The 16129-nt window shown below is 41.7% G+C and overlaps 1 protein-coding gene across 1 annotated transcript in view; it reads left to right on the forward strand.

The window, feature by feature from the left end:
- The window catches only part of LOC113406296 (protein XRP2), a 21894-nt gene extending 7834 nt beyond the window's left edge, over positions 1–14060 (forward strand). Inside the window, exons 2-5 of the mRNA XM_026650352.2 lie at positions 5468–6133; positions 7125–7239; positions 8448–8533; positions 13464–14060. Of these exons, the coding sequence (XP_026506137.1) occupies positions 5468–6133; positions 7125–7239; positions 8448–8533; positions 13464–13547 (951 nt within the window). The 3' untranslated portion in view covers positions 13548–14060. The remainder of the gene's footprint in view (positions 1–5467; positions 6134–7124; positions 7240–8447; positions 8534–13463) is intronic.
- Positions 14061–16129: the final 2069 nt, after the last annotated feature.

Below are 16129 nucleotides of genomic sequence, written 5' to 3' on the forward strand. Positions count from 1 at the left end.
CTGCCTGGAGAGCCAGTGGCTGGCGGCGCTACAGCCACGCCGCTCAGAGCACCAGGTCAGGCAGCCGTGCTGCCCGGCTGGAGCCAGCCATGCCACCACGCAACACAGAGCACCGGGTCAGGCCGCAGCTCTGCAGGTGCGCTGCCTGGCAAGAGCTCGCAGCCCCGCTGCCCAGAGTACTGCGCCGGCCTTTACATAATTGTGTGTTGCTTTGCAGTGCTCTTTTTGCTTTCACTTAATAGAATAAAGATTGCTTTCAAACCAACACAACTCCTTTTTTATTAAAAAAACAACCACCGGAGGAGAGAGTCAAATGACAAAAATACATCAGTGAGGAGGGGCATGGGGGAAGAGAAGGTTTCCAGAGGAGGAGGGGTCCTGGGACAGCTACGGATTTGTGTATGTCCAAGGATCATACCTAACCTTCTGCTTTGGAGTACAATGCACCCAGTGCTATACTTCAGCAGGGCCAAACTGCAGAGGGATGGGTATTGAGTGCAGTGGGTAGTGGGAGTCCACACGGCTGGACTGTGAGGAGTGGAATACTGCAGATAGAGTGTGGAGCCAGGAGGTTGATAACAGTATGTTGGTGGTGTGGGGGGGTACATGGAAAAGAGTTTGGCGACAGCGGCTGCAGGGGAGGGCACGCACGGAGCTGCTCGGTTTGAAAAGCTAGTATCGCCTGGAGCATGTCCACTTGGTGCTCCATAATGTTGAAGAGCCACTCCGTGGCTTCTTTCTGGTGTGCCGCATTCTCCTTTCGGTCCCTCTTCTCGCTGTCCCACCACTCCTTCAATTCCTGTTTCTTGGCAGCAGAGTACATCATAACCTCATGGAGAAAGTCCTCCTTAGTTCTTCTTGGCCACTTTCTAATTCTGCGCAGCCTTTCTGCCGCTGATAACCTTGGGAGCCCAGCCTCCCTCTTTGTTATCTCTGTGAAGTTTAAATGCAACATTTTACAGAAGCAGTATTGTTTGCAACACAGACAACACTGATTCAGTGCTTTAAAACGCAGCCAGTACTCTCACACCAGTCACTAGCTGTCTGACCCCAGGCAAGTACACACAAGACCCCCAAAATGGGGAGTAGCCCCAGGGGCAGGGTAAATCACTCTTCCTGGACCCTGCTGTACACTGGGCATGTGGCTTTTGGGTAGAGCCAGCACTGTTGGTGGGGCCTGATAATCATTCCTGTCCCCACACTTTGCACAGGAGGTGATTATGGAAGATATCTCGCTGCTGAGGGTGAGCAGGGAATCAAGTGAGGGTCTTCTCCAAGCCTGCGGCTTCTGCCCTGGCCCCTATGTGGCTTGCCTGTGTGCAGCAATGCCACCCTCCCCACCCCCCAGTGATCGCAAAGTAGCACGGGAAGGTTACGTTAATGGGGCAAGAAACAAAGCAGCTCTGCCGAGGAACCTGCGGCAGTGGATTGACCAGTATCTCCATGAGCGTTTCCTGGAGAACTCTGAGGGAGATTCCCGTGAAGTGAGGGAGTGTATCAATAGCCTGTTCTGTCGCTCAGACTAGGCATGTGGTGGGAGACAAGCCTGCTTTCTCCAACCCTCCTGCCCCCAACAACTCGCTTCAGCAATTTCCCCAAATCAGATCCACTTACCAGGGGCCTCCTCTCCTGTTTACGCTTTGCCAAGATCCGATAGCTGTGACTGGCTAAACTCCTCCGGGGTAGAAAAGAGCTCCTGACTGCATGCATCTCTGGCCTCCGAGTCATCCTCTGGGTCCCCCTCACCCTCTTCGTCCAAGATTTCCTCCTCCTGGCTTAGTCCACTCTCAACTGGCACGCGAGCCAACAAAGTACACAGGGGCCTTCCCAGTAGAGGTGGGGTTGCCACTGAGTGTCGCGTCCAGCTCTGTAGAACTGGCAGCTCGTGGGTGCAGCACCAGAGCGGCAGTTTGCCTCCCGCGCCTTGTGGTAGGCGTTCTGCAGCTCCTTCACTTTGATCCGGCACTGCAATGTGTCCCGGTCATGGCCCCTTTCTGTCATGCATCATGAAATCTGTAGGTATCATAATTCCTACGGCTGGAGTGCAGCTGGGACTGCACAGCCTTCTCTCCCCAAATGCTGATGAGGTCCAGCAGCTCGGCATTGCTCCAAGTGGGGGATCGCCTGGTGCGTGGAGCAGGCATGGCCACCTGGAAAGATGTGCGGAGACCACTGCACACATCATCGAGCAAACAGGAAGGGGACTTTCAAATTTGCAAAGGAATTTATGGGGTGGATATGACGGTTGGTCACCTGAGGGCAGGGCAGTAGAGTTCAAACCGATGACCAGAGAGGTGAGAACAGGCATTGTGGGACACCTCCCGGAGGCCAATCACAGCACTGTAATCACCACGGTGTCTACGCTGGCACCGCAGTGCTGTAGCCCTGGCACAGAAAGCTCTATGCCTCTCCTCGGGGTGGTTTTTTATTTTTATTTTTTTAGAGTGCTACAACTGCGCAGTTTCTGCGCACTAAGTGGCTTGGCAGTGTGTACACCTCTGGAGGTACAGTGCAGAAAGCTGCTTTACTGTGCAGAAACTTGCCAGTGTAGATGGGGGGGGGGGGGGGCTTAGTTCTCAGCATGCATACATTTGACCTTACTAGTGCTGTTGCACTTCAGACTCTCTTCAGTGAATCCGAAAGCACCGAGGGAATTTTGTGAGGGGAAAATTTACATTTTTGGGAAGTTTAAAAGCACTTCTGTGCAACTTGCCTCTTCCACCCTAGTTTCAGTTAACTTGGTCTTCATTTTTTGCTTTGCAATTTTCCTATAAAGGAAATTGACAAACTTCATGTTGTGACACAATAAAATCAAGGCAGTTAATTTGTGTTGCAACAATGCTTCTTTTGCATTTAACAATGCGCTCTCTCTCTCGCTCTCTCTGGCATGTGAAATGTTAAGCACAATTGAGCACTCAATTCAGGAAGTCACAAGCTGACTGTTCATTCAGTCTTAACACATATGGAAGGGTGCTTGATTATGACTAAGTGATTCAGGAACACTTGTTTCCACTAAGTCACTGTCACTTGAGGTTGAACTACAAATTAGATTAAGCTTTATCGAATGACACACTCTTTCTAGTTTTACACAGGTTTTTAAGAAAAACTAATTGTATTGAAATATGGTATGTCTACATGACTTCCTAAAGATTTCTGAAGCTGCATTATTTTGAAGTCTATATATATTAAAACAAACAAACAAGCATATATTCATGCTGAACAGTGGAAGTCATAACTTCCATCTTCTCCTTTCTTGGAGAGATCTTATCCTTTTGTTTCCACGCTCCATAGTAACAGTTTATCCCAAGACTATCCAAATTATTCCCTTGAAGTCTTCTATTAAATGCTTGCAATAAATATGAGCAAATGTGTGGTGTTTTTTTTTTTTTAACACTTCAGGTTCTCTGAATGCATTCTGAGACCTGCCACTGCTCTCTAGTCCACTTAAGTTCAAATCACAATAACATTTGTACCATTCCTGCCCAAAACAACTGTTAGGCTTTGAAACAGCACCACAGAGTGTAGTTCATGGAGTCTCCCTGGCTCTGTACAGTCCCTTTCTTGAAAGTCTCTGGAATGGTCACCGGTATTCCCCTGCTTTTCTCTTCTTGGCTTCCAGTTGTGGTGTAGTCTGGAGTGGTGTGCATTTGGGGGGAAGAGTCCTGAAATTTGGTCTCTGTAATCATAATTGTTCGTTCTTTACTGATGAAAGTGTTTTCCTAATACTTATTAAACTTGTATGATGTGGTAATGTCTAGAGTTCAGCTGGGTTTGGGCCCCATTATTCTAGGCACTGTACAGACATAGAAAACAGTCTATGCCCCAAAGAGTTTGCAGTAGTCTGAAAGCTAAGCTTATCTCCTTGTCACGGGGCTGTCTGTGTTAAGGCCTGCCAGCACAGTTTAAGAAGACTAGCCAACTTGAGTTTAGGAGGAAAAGGGAAGAAAACTTTAGAAAGAACACTCCTCAGTGGCTGCATGTAGCACTCCATCAGACTAATTTTCTCTCTCTAGCTATCTACCATGTAAAAAATACATTTTTCTTGAAAAGATTATTCAACTTCCTTACTGAAGTCTTCAGTTTCAACATCTATTTTGGATAAATCTCTTCTAGGATTTCCAGAGTGAGGAAGGATATTCTGGCAAGAGGCATTTCTGGATCTCGGCTCACTCGTGTCTATACCATTTTTCCTGCATTGTCTATGTAACCTTCTAAAATTGCATAGAGGGAGGTTATTCTTTTTGGGAAAAATAGGACATATAATACTCCTAAATCTGACTATATAGAAGTTGCTCTCTTACTAGCTTTTAGAATTACTAACAGCTTGGCAAATGCTCCAAGGCTATCAGGCTGACACTGGATATAGTATGGAGTTGAATGCCAGGCTTTTGATGTGACCTCTCATGTAAGAATATCCTACACTTTCAAGTGTTAAGTGTTCAACTACTGTAAGATGCCATTTTAACACATACACACGAGGGCAGAATGGAAGCTGCTGTAACACTTAAACTTTCTTTACTCTTATGTAGCAAAAGCTGTAACCTCAGTTATCTTGCAGTATAGCATTTGTTTCTGTTAAGTTCACTTCCAAACCATAAATTGTAATTGGCTGATAATTAGTCATTCTCTTAATTGGATGAAGAGTCCTGTTTTAATGAACAACTTCTTTTTTTTTTTTTTTTTTTTTTTTTAAAAAGGTGGCCCTCCTGAACAAGAGAGAGTAATGTCAGGAGACAGAGGTTATAAAGCTGCCTTTGTGCCAGCCCAGCCAATGTTTGTCCACAGTCTCAATTAGAAAATCTGCATTTTTTTTATTAGCTATAGAGTATACAGTATAGAGTAACAGTTTCCTGCCTTGTGACATTGCAGGCTAGAGAGGGATAACTTTTTAACAAATGCAAAATATGCTGATCAAAATATTGCCCAAAGCTTCCTTGCCAGGGATCAGGCAGAGAGGTAGTGGAAGAAAAGACAAGCTGAAAAGCACGAAGACCCATGAGATGTGGATATGCTGACCAGTATCTATGATAGATTTCTATTTCAGCAGCACCTAGGGTACATTGTACAGTGTGCAAACTACAGTATAAAAACATTGGCAAAGGGATTGTGCGCTCTTTGTAAGACGATCCATAGACCAGGCAGAGAAAGGGAGGGAGAAGGAAAAGATTGCCATCGCATTGTATAGCTGAGGCACTGAAGCATGTTTTCCCCAAGATCATACGGGAAATTTGTGGTAGTCAGGAATTGAATCCAGATCTTTTAATGAAGGCACTGGCAGACCATCTTTCTGCCTCCCATTACCTTGACAAAATCCCAGACAAAAGTCTCTTCTGAAGAGGGGTGTCCTGACCAGTTCCATGACCCTCAGTCTCTGATTGAATTTAGTTTGTTCCGGTTTCTCTGCTTGTTCTTAATACCAGCTATTGCTTTTGTCACTTTTAAAACTATTGTTATATATTTTTCCTAGGTTGATCCCAAAGACTACACGTTTTCTGGACTTAAGGACGAAACTGTGGGTCGTTTACCTGGAAAAGTTGCAGGGCAACAATTTGTCATTCAGGACTGTGAGAACTGTAATATCTACATTTTTGACCATTCTGCTACAATCACTATTGATGATTGTACAAGCTGCCGAATCTTTCTAGGACCCGTAAAAGGCAGTGTGTTTTTCCGTGACTGCAAAGATTGTAAATGCGTAGTGGCGTGCCAACAATTTCGCACCCGGGACTGCAGAAAGTTGGAAGTATTCTTGTGCTGTGCCACCCAACCCATTATTGAGTCATCCACAGGTATGAAATTTGGCTGTTTCCAGTACTACTATCCAGAGCTGGCTTTACAATTCAAAGATGCTGGACTGAGTATCTTCAATAACACATGGAGCAACATCCATGACTTTACACCAGTGTCAGGAGAAAACAATTGGAGTCTTCTACCTGAAGATGCCATAGTTCAGGATTATGTCCCCTTTCCTACATCTGAGGAACTAAAAGTAATCAGAATTTCTACAGATACCATGAAGAGCATAATTCCAATAACCCGGGGTGGGAGGCAGAAGAGCAGTGAAGAATCATGTCTAGCAGTTTTCTTCGCTGGAGACTACACAACTGCAAATGCTAGAAAGTTAATTGATGAGGTAAGACACCTTTTTCTATTTCCAGCTTCTTGACTTTCCAATTTCATATCTTTTTGGAATAAATTGCAAATTCTCATAGCTTATTGAAGTGAAGATACTGAAGTTCAAACTGGCTTGCTTCTGGATGTCTACTAAAACACTTTTCAGTATCTAGTTTTGGTGTGTTGAAAAAATGTGAAACGATGACCCCAAACTTGTTTTTCATGATGCATTTTTTTGCATTGATTTGGGTATTTATAATGTACCCATAACTGCCATCTGAACATGAGCTGAGATTGTTCAATCTTATTCTGATACCTATCGAACTTGAGGGATATATGGGAGCACTAAAAGTAACTTTTAAAGTGCCATTTTACGTGCACAAGTAATTTATTTGTACTTGGGTAAGAGTCCAATTGGAAGCTTTCTTGAAAGTGTGGATACAATATCTTTACATAGCTTCTCTCTACAGAGAAGTTTTTTCCTTTTTAGAACTAAAACCATAAACTTGTGGATGGCTTTTTAAAAAAAAAAAAAAAAATCTTGACTAGTAGGTAAAAGCCAAATGCTGTAGTTGTGGGTTAGAGAGGAGCCTGATCCGGGTTTGGTGTCCGTTGCAGCTAAAGAAAAGCTAATGGTGTTAAACACCTTTGCAAGTCAGGCAGTTAGCTTCAGTAGCATTTGTAGATGCTCAGCACATGTAGTTTCAAATTAAAAAATGTACAAGAGAAAACTTTAGTTTCAGGTAGGGGAATAGAACAGAAGCAAAGATTGGATGTTTTCTTTTCATTCCATTCAATCTTCAGGTGTGGTGAAGAAAGTGCTTTCCCTTTGTAAACTAGGGAAGAAGAGAATAAATTGAGGTGCTTTAATAGTCAGAGGGGAAAATTGTGTATTCTATTCCCATGTAATTTATTTGGACTTCTGCTTTCAGAAAAGCCAAACATCTGTCCTCACTATATGAATGATATTAACAGCTGTTTTTAACATGGGTACCCTTGTTTATTAACAGATGACTGGCAAAGGCTTTTTGTTGGTTCAGACTAAGGAAGTTTCAATGAAAGCAGAGGATGCTCAAAGAGTGTTCCAGCAGAGTGCATCTGACTTCATCCCTTTGCTTGAAAAAGGTAAGGCTTCTTAAAATATCACTTAAAAGGTCTCTTTTTGGTTTTGTTCCTCCCCTCCCCCCCTTCTGACACTTAAAACTCAGTTTCTAGTCCATCTTAGTTAGTGTATTCCCTCTGGCTGTAGATAATACTTCAAAAGAAGGGAAATAGTTTGAGCCGCAGGAGCAGTACAATCTATAGCTCACTGAAATCAATGGGAGGTCTTTCTATTTTCTTCAGTAGGCTTTGGATCAGGCCCGAATGAAGTGGTGAATTCCTTCCTGATCCCTCCAGGCAATGCTCCAAAGGGGATCTAACCCAGTGTGGTTTCCTTCTAGTGACAGGACCACATGGGTCTAAGGCTATGGCAACCTAAATATCTAACAGACCTTGTTCTCTTAGCTTAGGAAATAAATTCATGCTTTTAGATCCAGATCTTGCATGTTCAGTCCCTGCTGCTGGCAAACCACAAAAGTGTTGTATTAAATCTGTAATTCAAAAAGAAAAAAGCTAGAGCTTGGCATGGCAGACCAAAATAGAATCCCAGTTTGTCATTAGCCATGATTCGCTGCCGTTAAAGGATTTAAAACAGAAGCGAATGCTGTTGAAGACCACTAGCTTCAAAGTTAGTGTTTATATTTGTAAGTGGTGAAGTAGTCCCATTGTATACATTCTTTGGAGAAATCAAATGCAGCCATAGTGAGCAGTTAAGCATAGATTTTAGTCTTCCTAAAGCTTAGCATACAAACTGCTTTATGTTGTTTTCTGCAAACATAGAATAGCAAAAGCTAAATAGCAAATTTCTGAAGGACTAGGTCCCAATCCTAATGAACTTTGAGCCATCTCACAGCTGTCCATCAGTCAGCATGAATAAGAGTCTCAGTACTATAAGACTTTCCTTCATTTTCTGGTCCGTTTATGACCAACTGCTTTTCGAGAAATTCAACTGGAAATCTGCATTGTTCAGTTGTTCCTACAGCAGCTGTTTTTCCAATATGGAATTGCAGATGTTTTCCTTTGTACACATCTTTTTTTCAGACAACTTTTGTATTTTCACAGCTCCATTACTAACCCTTGTCCTGGCGGATGATGGTTGCAGTAGGAACTCTGAGGTTTTATGTGAACAAAACTCAGGGCTCTGAAAGGGATAAAGAAAACAGCCAATCTCTAATCTTCCATTTAAGATGGAAATCTAAAAAACATTATTAGAAGTGAAACTCTCTTTGTAGGTCCTGTTGTTGCTTTGGAGTTTAATGGAGATGGTGCCGTAGAAGGATGTCGAAGCATTATAAATGATGTCTTCAGTGGAACCAAGGTGAGCTATGTTTTCTCTTGAGGAAATAATTATGACCAGAACCTGCCTGAAAAATATTTCATGATCTAGAAACCTTATTTTTCATTTGCTAAAGTTTTGTCAGCCAGCAAGACCTGAAAACATCAGTCTTAATTTTTTGAAACTCACATAGAACTTAATTTACTCCAAAGAAAAGTACACTCACCAGCGGGAAGTAGGAAACTTTCCCTGCCAAGTGAAGAGGGGATGCTAAATCATCAATTTCTGAAGAACTTAAGCTTTCTATTTAAAACTTGTGGTTGCAAAAATAACTTACCTAATGTACAGTAAGGCAGGGCTGTGTTCTGGGACTTACAAAGTAGACCATGCTGGAGCAATCTGCTCTTAATTCTTGGCTGAGAAGTAGGATGAGACTGCTGTTTTTCCTGAAGAGTGATCCTAGATACCTTTCAAGGTTCTACTGTATTTGTAAGACAGTCATGGTGATAATCTAAAGATGTACCAAGGTTTTTCCCTAGAACTTAAACATCCTCATAGTTTAGCTTTCTCACACCACATGACCATTTTCCAGATAGCTTCCTCTTCATTTGTTCTAATAATGCTTTCTCTGGGATAGTGTTTGTAGTTTGTCTAAGTTCTTAATACATGAACATTTCAAAGGAGATGCATCATATGATACAGCAAGAAACTGGATAATATCCCAATAACCTTTAATCTGTTCGCTTAGCTTTTTTTATACCTCTTTGGGGCATACATTAAGCTAAGGGTATGTCTACACTGCAAACCTAAGTCAACCTATATTAGGTTGACTTACAACCACTGCAGTAATTACATATGCATGTCCACACTACCCTCCTGGGGTCAGTGTTGCGCATCCTCATGAGGAGTGCTTCCTCTGAACTAAGATGGGCAGTGTGGGGAGCTGAGAGCCTGGTCTCTCAGCTGCTGCCCCACAGGTTCCTGGGCTCCTGGTGGGCTAGCCCCCACCCCCATTCCCCACCAGGAACCAGGGGAAGCCACCTGGGGCTTCCTGTCCCTGGGGAGCAGGGTTTAGCTGCCCTAGCTTCTCGGGCCCCCCTGCCTGGCTCCCAGCCTGGGGGCAGGAGCAGTAGGAGGGAAGCTGCTGGGGCTTGCTGCAGCTGGGAGCGGGGTCCAGCTGCCCAGCTCTCCAGGGAGTTGGGGGAAGCTGGGCTCTAGCTGCCCAGATTTCTTGTCCGTTTCATGGCTCCTGCCCTGAAATTGACAAGACAGCCAAAGTTGGGTGTAAGGGATGCAATGTTTACACAGACACTGTGATGCCTCTTGTGGAGGTGGAGTAGTTATATCGGTGGTGTAGGGCACTTACATGGACAGGAGGAAATCTGTAGTGTAGACACTGACAGAATTAGCCCTAAGGTGCCCAAAACTACTCCTTAGTTTTCCTCAAAAGAACAACTCCTTGACTTATTCAATCTGCCCAGTCTTTTGTTAGCAGCCTTTAAGTTGGTTTATTGTGAGAAGATGCCAACTTTTCAAGACCATTTTTCTTTATCCATTGTCATGAGCAATGTTCCTTCTAATTTTTTTTCCATAAGTGTGTGGAATGAATTTTATGTGCACCAATATCAAGGTAATGTGTGGATGTGCGCCACCAGTAGAAACAAAAAACCTGCATATAATTTTTTTTTTTTAAAGTTACCATAGGGATAATTACTCCAGCCAGGACAGGTTAGGCATTTTAGAACTCACTATTCAAAGAATTTTATTTCTCTTATGCTTAAATTTATGAAATGCACTGACCAGTCAAAACACTAAAATAACACTTTAGAAGAATAAAATTACAGAGAATATATGTGCATTGCAGGAAGTACCAAGAAGTAACAATAACACAAGTATGTGTTGGGAGGTGTGCGTGTGGCTGTCTCTTTAAGCACAGTGGCAGTCACCAGAGAGCTCATTCAGACCTCAGCAGCTCCATCCTGCTCTTGAATCCTGCCCCCCCATCCCCACTCTGCAGAGATGGGGTACATGGGCAGGGGTGGGAAGGGGGATACCCTGACATCAGCGCCCCCCCTCCACTCTGCACAGCAAGCAGGAGGGTCCCGGGAGCAGCTGGGCAGGGGCTCTAAGGCAGATGGCAGGAGCAATGCGACTGCAGAGCAGCAGGGAGGAGGGGCACCTGAACACACATCGCTGGATGCGCGTGGCTCTGCTAATCAAGTGCGCGGGACTGGATTGATTCTTGGGTGACCGCACAACTTAGAGGGAACATAGTTCATGAGATCAACCATAGCATAGCCAGGCTTAAAACCAAACCAACGTAGGTCAATGAGACTGAGAAATCCAGATAGTTCTGATGTAGCCTTGCTACAACTTTATTGACTTTACCCAAAGAGGAAGTTGCCTTATGAATTTCTTAGCATAGAGTTGCTTGAGCAGTGGTCTAAAAATTGCTTCTTTGAGATGCTGGCATGCTTTTCTCTGGAAATGAGGTTGAAGTTGGTTGGCTATTCCCAGTTCCTTATTCTGGGTTACAGTTCCTTATTCAAAGGCTGAAGCGGTTTCAGTTATTATCAAATTGAATTACTTCTGAAAATGATATGGAATGGCATGTCATGATGTTGGGTGTGGCCATGGACAGAGTATTAAAGTCCCCTTCCCCAACACTGTGTATTGTTCAAATTCTGATTACGTAGCTAATTTAACATGTACAAATGAGACAACCTCTGGACTACCTTCAAGTAGCATGTCTGTGCCATCAATTCGAGTCCTAAATTGGAAATGACACCCTGCTTTCTCACTTAAAGCTGATTTCTACACACAGCACTCTTCCCTGGAAAACTTCATGCTCTCATCCATGTGAAAATGCTTGTTGCATTGAATAAGTAACTGGAACATTGGGTTATCTGAGAAATGTTTTTGTTTGCACATAGTCCAAAGACCATTTACATAATAAAACAAGCATTTGCGTAATGAAGGATTTTTTCCATAATTTAACTTTTAAAATGCATATTATGAAATATATTTCATGTCCCTTTTAGTAGGAAACACAACTTTTTAATTATGGAAATAACCAACTTCAGACTTGCTTCTGCAAGGAGGTATTCTCTGCTTCAGAAATGGTTCTAGCACCACACTGCTGGCCTTCACCAACCAGCTGGGGCATGGATCAGTTTACATCTCTTGCTCAGGGGTATGCAGAATGTGCCACTGACTGAAACTCTATCAGGAAAAACTCACCACCTCCATACACTTATCTGATACCATGGAGAGCACGCTTGGATTCTAAACAGGTTATTTTATCTGCTAGATTTGAAGAGTGCTGTTAGAAATACTTAATTTGGACACTGGGTGTAAACAACTGTTAACTAGATTCTTCACCTGAAACAATTTTGGTCACCACTCTGGATGTTTGTAGGGGTAAAGAAGTCATTCATTAGTTGCACAGCCACAGTTCACGCTTACAAAAACTTCTGGTAAGTGGTCTGACTTTAGACTGAAATTTCTGCCATAGGTGTATTATTCACATTGGAAGAAGTTAACTGTTAAGGTATTGGACTTCACTCAGTTCAGTTACTGGCTGTACCATAGGCTTCCTTTGTGACGTTGGACAGTCACTTAATCTCTCTGTCGAAGATTTCCATTTTACAGATGGGGGTTATACTGCTCCCCAGTTCTTTGTCTTGATACAAAGCTTTTGCGGTCTGTCTGAAAACCATGATGTCCTGTGAGGACAAGTGTGGGAGGAAAACGGTCTTAAAGAGCCATTGTATTCATGGCCAAAAATGGATCATGATATCCAACCAAAGCATTAATAGATCTATTAGCTATTATTCCTTATTGGGTGTCAGAGGGCTCCATGTTAACTGGACTCTGAAAGTGGGTCATCAAAACAGGCCTTTTGCACTGACAGGAGAGGGGTTTATCCTGATATCAAAATGAAGGAGGGTAGTGGTTGGCCCAATACAAGAACACAAACCCTTCTCTCCAATCTCATCTCAAAACTAAGATTGAGAGCTGGAGTTGAGCTTGATGTTAGCTGGGACAGTGTTATGTTCTAGTATGGTGATCCTGAGATGTTTGAGCTTGCATGATCACCAAGAATTATCAGTCTCTAACTTTGATACCTTGGATAACTCAGTTAACTGAAGTACTCAGTCACTGTACATTGTCATTTAGTCACATCTTAACTTCCTCCTAGGGTGCATAAAATAGACTCTCTAAAATCCAGCTTTGGGTTGGAAGACAAACTTGCTTTTTAAGGCTAGATATAAACTGCCAAACCATTTCCCTGATAACTTACATTGCATTGTTTTAGATATATCTTGGCTGCCTGATGGATGCAGGCAGGCCTAGTTAATTTACTAAAATCAATATTTTTTTCCCCAACTATTTTCAAGGACACAATTGGAGTTTTTTGTAAAATTTTAAATATTAAACAATTTGGATGTTGGCAAAAAGTGGAAGCCACTTTTGCTGAGAAAGTACTTCTGAAATTTTGAAAATATACCCAAGGAGGTATATCTGGGAGAAGAGGAGAGAAATGCCTTTCTCAGTTTTGTGTGGCTTGGGAGGGAGGGGAAAGTGGTGGAGTACTTGCTCTGCTTCCTTAAGGAGTTTGATGGTACCTAATAGCTTTTCTTCCCCCTACAGGATGATGGTTGAAGTGACTTTTAAATAGTCTAGTCTAAAATTTTAAAACTGTGTTTTAGGATGGACTGCTTAAACAGGAGCTATTTTCTAAAAGGGAAAGATCGTTTTGCTTGACAAACGAAGTCTCGAATTTCTTTGCTCCATATACTGAGTCCTGAAACTATTTTAATTTCCTTTCAAAAATGAATTCTGCCTGTTATATGAATAAATCTCTAGAAATACAAACATTTCTGTAATGTAAGGCTCTTGAATGAGCAGAGATGACTTGCATTTGTATATATCAGTGACAAGTAACTACTTCCTTGTTTAAAATGTATAGGTTTTTGCATCGGAGAACAAAGCTTCTGCCTCTCAAGATGTAGACAGCTTCTACAACTTTGCTGACATGCAGATGGGAATGTGAAATGTGACTTGAAGATGTTCTTCTGCATGGCCTGTCTCACCACTTGGATATAGCTTTGGTTTGACTGTGTAATGCTGCATTAGTAGCAAAAGTGTGTTTTGTTGTTGTTTTTCTGATTGACCTTTGTATTGCATATGTTTTTTATAAAAGGAATTGGTAAATTTAATACTGCATCACGTGAATTACAACGAACAATGTAGTTTCACATGTACATGTGATACTTATGTACCACTTAAACAACACACACTTTCTAGTAATTTATGATTATAGTGAAACTTTAATTATATTCTGATGTGAACATTCCTCAAATCTTTTAATTTGTAGGATTTTTAGAAAGTAGGTACAATGCTAGACCACATTTTATGTATTTTTAAAAAAGTCATTTCTTAACTGAAACACATTGCTGCCGGTATGTGTCAATGGTACGTTAGAGAAGGTAACTTGTAGAATTCACAGTACTTTCCCATATGCAAAATTATCTTAATCAGGAAAAATGTCATTGCTAACTGATCTAAAGTTTCTTAAATTGCTTTCTTTTAAATAGCATGCTTTCACAGTTGACTTTACTCTGCTTCAGTCTTTGTATTCATAAAAAAATTCATTGCACCAAGTGTTCTATACCAGATAGTCTTAAATGTTAATGTACTATACTAACATTAATTTTAATTACATTAAAAATAGTGTAAAGAGCCTGGGAGCTATGCTGCAGACGCTTTGTACCCTCTCCTCCCAGCCCCCCATTTAGGAGTGTCTCCAGTGGTATAGTGGCTCCTGTCTCATCCCTCTTTTGGGCTAGTGTAGAAGATAAGCCTGAGGCTTCCTTACAACCCAGCTGCCGTAATGGGTCTTTGACAACTGCCATTGTTTAGACCACACCACAGCCTAGAATCGGGGAGATCGTTTTAAAGCAGTGTTTGGATGCATGCACCTCCACTGAGTGTGCTCCTCCATCATGATGAAGGATATGGACACAAGGTCTCTAGTGGCTGCAGATAATTGACTGTAAAACTAACATTAGTCAGTTACTTCTAGAAACAGACAGAGAAAGCATTAATTTGAGACTAAAGGAATGTAACTTTTTTTACTATAGCTGTCTGACTTGTAGTTTTTTTTAATAGATGAGCTATATAGTGTTCCTGGTGGTATTTACTAGATACATCATTTCAGCATAAGAACGTTCACTACAACGTAATGAATCTTAATGCATACACATGAGAATATTGGATCCTCAACATTCAGATTGAGTTTCTGCAAGGTTTTACAAGAGTTCAGAATAGGGTTCCATAGGCCCTCTGTTCAGACAGCAGAAACTTAGCTTCATTATGTCACAAACTTACTGGACTTATCAACTGACTGCTCTTCTATCATATGAGGTGCAAACCCACAACTATTCAGATTCGATGTGACTTGCTGGTATAAACATAAGCTTCCCAGTACCATTTAATGTAAAATGCTATGTTATGATTTTCCTTTTTAAAAAAAAAAAAAAAAAAAAAACACACAAAACTCATTGACTTTATATAGTCTGGTAGTTTATCCTCCAGCCATCTTGCAAATAGAGCAGGAAATGACTGTCTTGATAGTCTGTCAATGCTGTGGCTTCAGAATGCAAAAGGAGGCTGGTTGAAATACTTTGGGATTGGTGAAGGAAAGAAAGGGGTATGTCTGTCTGCATTACTCCCAGCCTTTGCAAGGTCCATAATGTAAATAAGAGTATACGTAGGTTCTGAAGTCTACCATTTTGCTGTCACTAGATAAATGCATGCTCTTAACTCCACTTCTTTTTAATAGAAGGAAGGTACACAAATTGAAAGGAAACTTTTCCTTCTATCTCTAGAGAAGGAGCATCTCTTGAGCTGACTAATTTGCAAACTGTGCTGATGCTCAGAAAAATCTGCCGTGGACATGGTAGGGTTCTGTTTTGATTTGACAGGTCAAAACAAGATTATTCTGCCATTAAGTACTAGTTGGTGGTAGAAATTAGTACGTTTTTCTGTTTGGAAGTGGTCATTCAAATTATCATTCCAGTATACTGCATCTGCCATGCTGAGACTTAAGTGGAGGGTAAAATGTGTTTCAGTAAATGGAGTGGAAATGATACTGACCACACAACAGATCTTTCTGTCCTGATGTATGTTTCTATCCTGACACTCACTATGCTTTAGAATCCTGCATGCGATATAGACAGTTTATTACATGGTCATTCTATTACTAAACCCTTTTGTGATCAGTAAATTAAGCCATGTGCTATATGTAAATGAGGATTTAGTTCTTCTCTTCCCCCCCACCCCCCCTTACCCGTAACAATTTCTGCTTGTTAATCAGGGTGAAGTTCTGTTTTTAATTGTCTGTACAGGAATGAGTAACTAGTTCTGCATTAACTTTCATATGACAAACAGATTTAGGTTTGAAATATTGGGGAAATTTCCCCAAACTTAAGGAAAATGCTGTTTTTACAAGTGGCGGGTAACTAAACCGTCAAATGCAATTAAAGGGTTTTTCTTTTTATAGCACTCTTGTTTCTCTTGTAATATTTAAATACCTAATGAAATTATAACTGCTTGATAACGGCATATTTCTGA

The sequence above is a fragment of the Terrapene carolina genome, unplaced genomic scaffold (genome assembly GCF_002925995.2).
Source record: "Terrapene carolina triunguis isolate 2854851 unplaced genomic scaffold, T_m_triunguis-2.0 Scaffold25, whole genome shotgun sequence".
In the NCBI taxonomy this organism is placed as follows: domain Eukaryota; kingdom Metazoa; phylum Chordata; order Testudines; family Emydidae; genus Terrapene; species Terrapene triunguis.